At 35.9% G+C, this 7,531-nt stretch overlaps 1 protein-coding gene across 2 annotated transcripts; it reads left to right on the forward strand.

Annotated features, from left to right (window-relative positions):
* Positions 1-1,050: 1,050 nt before the first annotated feature.
* cav4b (caveolin 4b) lies at positions 1,051-7,497 on the forward strand. Of its 2 annotated transcripts, none has more exons than XM_011476761.4 (4): positions 1,051-1,187; positions 2,050-2,261; positions 3,013-3,200; positions 4,370-7,497. In XM_011476761.4, the coding sequence occupies exons 2-4, from the start codon at positions 2,058-2,060 to the stop codon at positions 4,545-4,547; spliced, it is 570 nt and encodes a 189-aa protein (XP_011475063.1). In that variant the 5' UTR covers positions 1,051-1,187; positions 2,050-2,057; the 3' UTR covers positions 4,548-7,497. The 2 variants fall into 2 exon arrangements, with proteins under 2 accessions (XP_011475063.1, XP_004070611.2); XM_004070563.5 differs by having other exon boundaries at positions 1,054-1,187; positions 2,053-2,261.
* The last annotated feature ends 34 nt before the right edge of the window (positions 7,498-7,531 follow it).

A 7,531-nucleotide genomic window follows, 5' to 3' on the forward strand; every position in this document is an offset into this window, starting at 1 on the left:
TACAAGAAAAAAGTAATAACTGTTAGATTACAAGAATAAAGTCGTATATTTATGACTTTAAAAGTCATTTGCTAAATTTATGACTTTTTATTTTCTTGAAAATTTACAGTATGAGATTTAAAGTCCTAAATGTACGACTTTTTTCTCGTAAATTCACGACTTTAAAGTCATAATTGAAAAAAAAACATCTGTTTGTAAAATGGCACAATTTACAAGATTTAAAGTAGCAAATTTACAACTTTTTTCTCATAAAAAATCGTAAATGTACGACTTTATTCCCGTAATTTAACAGTTATGACTTTAAAGTCGTAAATCAAATAAACAAATTAAAAATAACATTAAAGACCGAACAAAGACCATGTGAGGCAGGAATGAAGGTATTTTCCTGGAAGATGAGATGATGGTAAAGTGAAGGACACAGATGAAGTTTTAGAGAAAGGAGACAAAGTCTGTTTCATTTCCTGCAGATTACAGCCTTTTAGAAGAATTCATTGCTCTCTGATAAATTGATTTGTGAAACTTTTTTATGCTTCTTTTTCTCATACTAAAACCTTCAAACAAGGATGTTGGAGGTTAAAACAAAGTCCTGTTTGGCAGCATCTTAAAAGTCATTTTTTTCTCCCATGACAGATTTTTTTTTAACAAATCCTGGCTTCAGAGCAATAAATCTAATCATCAAACACATTTTTTTGCATAAAAATGTATACATTTATTTGTGTGAGTCCATTTATTTACTTTTTATTTATTTATTTGTTTATGGTTTTGGTTTGATTTTCTTGAATTTGGTCACATCTGTAAGATAGAACAAACCAAAAATGATCGTGAAAGTGATGTTCCGATTTCGCCCAACTTTCAATTCCTAATATTGAGTTTATGCAGTGATGCAGCAGCTGTAATGTGATCTATCAGACTCATCCACCCCTCCTAAAATAACCCCCTACCACCGCCAACCAAGACAGACCCCCACATGCTCAAAAAAAAAGGGAGGCACTGCCCCAAATTAGCACTTGTGCCGCTCAAAGTCAGTGTCAAACACTGTGAATGGTGTCCATGCCATGTCAGTTCTGCGGGACGCTGAGAATAAGCTGCTCAGCTGCCCTCAGGGACGTTCCAGATTAGCGCTACCAACTCTGCCCCGTCTTTCTGCAAGACTCTATTACTTATACAGGATTAAAATCCCCCTTTTGGTGAGTCGGGTGGGTTCTGATCGGTTTCAGCCTGTTGGTCCCCCAGCTCGCCTGCATGCTTTACACAGAAACTGAAACAGCTGTAGAGTACAGATTTAGGCATCAAACATTTTTGGTGTTTGATGACCAGGTAGAAGGCGTGTCCATGAAACTCTGGTTCCCAGACTCCCCATTTTACAAGTTTTTATTGGTTTTATAAAAGCAGATGCTCCAATTTCCTGCAGTTTTCCTTGAGAGTGGATGCAGGGAAAAAGGAGCCATAAAAACTAAACACGGCTTGACAAAGGGACAAGGAAATGCAGAGCAGGAAGCATGCAGCAGAGAAGCCCTCATGAAATGAAACTACAGAAAAGGAAAATGTGTGAAGACAGGGATCTTTCACACCCCGGAAGAGAGGTTTTAGCAAAGGGCTAAATTCACTACAGAGATTCCTGTAGTGGATTTCATTGCAGCCCCAGAATCTGCCACCATTCACCAGAAGAATCTGAACTAAATTATGGATTTCCTCAAATGTGCCAAACATGAAGGATGAGGCAACAAAAAGGGTGACCGAACAACATGAGTAGCATCTCCGCGACCCCTTACTCCTGCCTGTTTTGAGAGGGTCAAAGGGACGCCCCTCACCCAATAGTTACTTCCCATATGCTCCCATCCTGCCTTTTTATGGTTGTCTGTAGAAGACTGTACCAAGCAGGGCTCCAGGATGTCCCTCATCACAGTAAAAAGACTGTGGAGCCCCCCCAATTCAACGGGTTTGCTTCCAAAAGGAACGCTTTTCCTCACGCCATGTCGTTTTTTTTCTCCTCTCCGTTCTGATTCAGTTGCTTGCATTTGGATCCTCAAACTTTCTATGTCTTGACAGCAGAAAAGATGATGATGGTGAGAGACGACTGCTTGGTGGAGTGTAAAATTGACGACAGTGATGAAGAACAGATAAACACTCCTCCTCCCCCTCCGGAATTTGCCTCCAAAGCTTCAACCCCGAAACCTCCAACCCCTCCTGCAGAACAAGCTCCTCCCACTCCCACCTGTTCTGTCAGCAGAGACCCAAAAGGCATCAACAAACATCTAAAGGTCGACATTTTTTTTCCCCCTCTAGATCTGCTCATTCGTGGGTCCCATTCAAAATCCTTTACTGCATTTCTACAGTTTGTTGCTTGTTGGGGTCGTGGTGGAGCGGTTTTTGTGTCTTGGAAATAAACTTTGTATTGATCTAAATGATTTATAATAATAAATGCATTTATGAGAGGTTGTTTCCTCTTCAATAAAGTTTTAACGAGGTGTTCTTTACCTCTCCTAATGAAACAGTTGATTGATATAAACTTTATTTAAACGGTTTAAGTTTAGACTGAAAGTTTGGACTAAAACAACGATTTGGATTTCTATTTCAGATTTCTTTTCAAATGTTGTTTCTTCATTCAATTTTCTTTCAAACGTGTTAATAAGCATTATAGAAAATAGGGATACATGTTTGAAAGGGAGCACCTACGGAAGAGGATTAGGGCCACGGAGAAAGAAAAAAAAGGGCCTCGAAAATTCTGACTTTAATCTCAGAATTCTGACTTTAATTATGTCAAAAAATCAGAATACTGAGAAAAAAGTCAGAATTTTCTATGCCCTTTTTCTTTCTTTCTCTGTGGCCCTAATCCTCTTCCGTAAGCAGCTGACTCTACTGGTTTTTAATGTTTTTAGGCTGCTGCAATGATTCTTCCATTTTAACTGTTTTTAATCTTTGGTTCAGATGTTTGTAGTTTGATACCCAAACAAATGCAGCCCAGCCTGTTGTTGTCTGAGACTCCTGCTGTGTTCCGTCTGATTGTTCCAGGTGGAGGTCAGTGACGTCCTATCAGAGCCCACAGCTCCTCACAGCACGGCTGCAGTGTGGACCGTCAGTGTCTGCGGCTTTGAGCGGACACGCGTCTGGACGTACCGCTGCCTGACGTTGCTGCTCGCCGTCCCCATGGCTTTCGTGTGCGGCCTTTCCGTGGCTGTTCTCGCCAGCCTGCGGGTCTGGTGGGTTCTTTGAAACTCAGCAGTTAACCTGACAAAGCTCTCAGGAGAAAAACCCTCCGTTCTTTGTAAAACCTGCAAAAAACGATTCCTGTAAAAAACCATGATCATGATTGAATTTTTTGGTAAATATGAGAACACAGACTTTTAAAACCCAAATCAACTAAAGTAATAATTGTTGAGATCTTCAGGATTTTGAGCCAAAGCCAGTTTACCTGTCCTCTCTGTGGAAGTTTTTTAAGTATAATTTCATCAGATTAAACGTTTTTCATTCACAAAAACAGACATTTCTATTGAGGGTGACTATTGGCATCTGAAAGTGCCCCTCTCTATCCTGGAGTTAAACTTTTTACAGTTACTTAGCCTGATGTGACTCCTTATTCTCCATGATTAACTGATTTATCATCCTTCAGGTGTGTGAAGAGAAGCACTTTCTGTCTTAACAAAAACCTACGGTGCACATCTGGAAAATCTCTGATTTGGTGGACAACTCTTCAGTTTAGTGACAGCAAAGGAGACTCCGGGTTTCTAAGAGCGGGTTAAAGCTAAGATGGTCCTTTTACAGACTCAGTAAACTAAAGATACGTGTATTTAAAACGACATTTTAAAAAATTAAATACAAATATGACTTAAAAACTCTGTAAAAAAAATTGTGAAAAATTATAAACAATTCTAATATTTTCATTGTTTGACATAGAAAGATGGAATAAAAAAATACTTAAATTCATTATTTTAAATAATGCATACATGTTTCTATTTTTCTCTTTTATTCTCTGACAGTTTTTCTTTTTTAGACTCTAAATGTCCGCTTTGATTCTTTAAAATAAACTAATTTTATAAAGATGCATTAAGGCGGAAGAAAGAAACTGCATTTAAATTGTTCAGGTCACACTGTTTTAGTATGTCTGCATTCATATTTGCTCACACACAACTGTTAGTCTTTAACTTCTTTTTACCTATATCTCTTTTTTTATTTTCATGTTTTAAAAAGAAAATATGATGATTTTTATTCAAGCTTTGGTTTGTAATTCTGTTTTCTTTTTGTCTTTGAGATGGTCTTAATGGTTTATGTGTGAATTAACTTAAAATTATTCATGAAACAACATTGATTCTAAAGAACAGCATTGATCTGCAGGTTTAACGGTGATGCTCTTGTGTGCTTTCTGCTGCAGGTTTCTGGTTCCTTGCATTCAGCTGAGCAGCCTCTTCATTCCATGCCTGCGATCTTTGTGTTTGTGTGCAGTAGATGTCGTTGTGTCTCCGTTCTGTGTGTCACTCGCGCTCTGCTGCAGTCAGATCATCATAACACTGACAAGAAAGGACAAACCTGAGAGCAAGGACACCGTATGACCGATTGTTGCTCATGTGGGAGTTTCTCATGTGTTTTGAAAGTAAAAATGAAGTTCCTATAGTAAAAATATGAACTTGAAATAATTAAGCTTTATTTCTCCTGTAATGTGCAAAGCGTGCAGAAATTGTTCTCATAAATTTTTTTTGCAACATTCAAAAAATAATGTAGTGTAGGCCTAAGTAAAAATATACAAAGCCCATGTACATTGTTGGTATTTTAAGTTTCTTTTTAACAACACAAACAATCAAATACAATAAGTTTTATTTTCTAATTATGATTTATAAACCAAAATTTAGACACACAAAAAAATCAAGCATTTGCATTATATCAGTCTTTTTTTAAAAAACGTAACCCTGGTGGATTGAGTTTTTGTTTTTATTCGTCAAATAAATAAAGAAAAACTTTACATTTGAAAGCGTAAACAATTAAGAATCGACCTTGCTTGAAACCGGAAGTGCATGTTTCTTAAAATTCCGGCATACCAACAGTTACGAACAGCAGGTCCGCAATTTTGTACGTTGTCAGGGTCGTTTCAAAGCCGTAGAGATGATCGAACCAAACCATTGACTGAAAAAGTTATTTACACTCAGTAAAACAAAGTGACAACAGCTGCGTTACCATGGTTCCGTTTGCTCACCATGGTTACGAGTAGAAAATTCCGGTTCAGACAAAATACGCACTGCCCGTTTTTTAATCGTTGTACCTCAGTAAACATAACTGAGAAGACAACGTTTTTCCGTTGAAATTAAAAATTAATTACTCTCTCTATCTATCGTTTCAAACAACATTAAGGTTGTATTGCCTATTTTCTTGACCGTTGTAGGTTTTTTTAATTTTTTTTATTTATTTATTTTTGCTCCGAACATTTTTTTTAACTTTATTGTATAAAACGGAAGTACAATACAAAACACAATTTTACAAAATAAACTTCAGATATGCCAGGGGAGTACATATATACATTTTTCATAAAAACATTCAGGTTTCTGGAACTTTCATACAGAAATACAGCTTTTTGATTAAGACTCTTGGAGATGTTACCAATATACATTTAAATTTTTTTGATTAAAACAGGGGAAAAAATAGAAGATGAAGAAAATTTACATTTATGAATTTAAAATTTGCCAAAAATAATAATAAGATTAATTATGAGTTTTTTATTTGAGTCCAAGTTTTTATTATGAAAGCCAAAAATTATATATTCAAACTTCAGAGTAAAGTTGGGGTGATTTCTAATAATAATAATAGTACAATTCCAAAAAACATGGTTAATTGTTTCTGGATATTCTTTGCAAAAAGTACAAGTAGGATCAATTGTTTTAATGTATTTTAGCATGAATTGATTGGTGGGGTAAATTTTGTGAATTATTTTAAAAGAAACTTCTTTCATTTTATTATTTATCATAAATTTTTGGGTCACACTCCAGCCTTTCCTCCAGATACTGTCGGGAACAAAACATCTCCAGTAGGTTTTAGTACACGGTACAGAAATGACATCCTTTTAAAACAACACACGTATTTTTTTGTTGTTATTCTTGTGGGTAGGGGTAAAACAAATTTTTCCTGTGGGGGTGTCAGTTGCATCCATAGGGGGCATTTCTTCATTCGTAGCAGTTGTTTTAAACATTTGGCATATTTCTTTGGAAACAGCATCAAACACAATGGCATATTCTTTAGGAGTCAAAACCAGATTGTGTTTAGAGTTGAATTCAGTATACTTTAATAAACGCCCGTTCGTGTCAAAAAGTTGACCGTTGTAGGTACCATGACTATTCGGCCTGCTGTGACGTCAGCACTACTCGAAGGACCCCGAACGGTTATTGAAGGCCGAATGGTTGTGGTACCTACACCTACACCGTTTCAAACCCCCTTTTTACTCTTCATTTCCAAAGCAGAGGGGATTTCTGGACTTACTTACTCCGCTCTGTCTCTTCACCTGGACAATCAGACTCTTAAATCTTTTGACCAAATGTTGTTAAACTTCATCTGGAAAAACCGTATTTAAAAAAATCTGTATTAATGAACTCCTATGAAAAAGGAGGTCTAAATTTTCTTGATTTTACTACTTTAAATAATACTTTTAAAATAAACTGGATTAAGTCATATTTTAAAAAATCCACTCTCCATTTGGAATCTTTTCCCTCATCACATGTTTGCTAAAGTAGGTGGTCTCCATTTTCTTCTGCTTTGTGATTATAATATCGACAAAATCCCAGTTTTTATTTGGAATAACAGATATATCCTCTACAAGAACAAATCTTCATTTTACAATAATTGGTTTGACAGTAATATCCTACTGGTGGGTCAGCTCTTTAACCACAATGGTCAATTACTTAGATATGAGGAATTTAACCTTATATACAACCTTGCTGTTCCTCCTATAAGAGTATGCCACTGTTTTTGATGCTGTCACTACTGAAACCTGTGAACTCTTTAAAAATACTACACTTGATGCAAATATTTCCTTCATGTCTCTAAGTGACACCACTGTTGGAAAATCTTGAATCAACTGTGCCCGAAAAAATAACAAGATCACACGTGTTTCAGCAAAATGTTGTTTCTGTTTCCTCTACTGTTTTTTATTGGAGAAAGTTTATTCCTGACTCGCCCTGGAAAATGTTTGGACCCTGCATCAGAAATTATTACTTAATAACAAGATGAGAGACGTCCCCTACAAACTCCTACATAGAATCTATCCCACTAATCAATACATGTTCAGATATAAGAAGACTATTGACCCCATGTACCTTTTGTAAAGAACACCCAGGAACAATCAGTCACATATTTTGGAACTGTAATACTACTAAAAAATTTTGGAAAGATTGTGCACATTTTATAAATTACAAATTAGATTCACAATATCAGATGATATTTGAACATATCATATTTGGCCTACACAAAAAAAATATAAGATCAAAAATAAAATTGGCAATTAATCTAATTATAATATTTGGTAAATTTCATATTCACAAATCAAATTTTTCCT

This window comes from Oryzias latipes, chromosome 7, assembly GCF_053564925.1.
Source record: "Oryzias latipes strain Hd-rR chromosome 7, Olatipes_Hd-rR_3.1".
NCBI lineage: Eukaryota > Metazoa > Chordata > Actinopteri > Beloniformes > Adrianichthyidae > Oryzias > Oryzias latipes.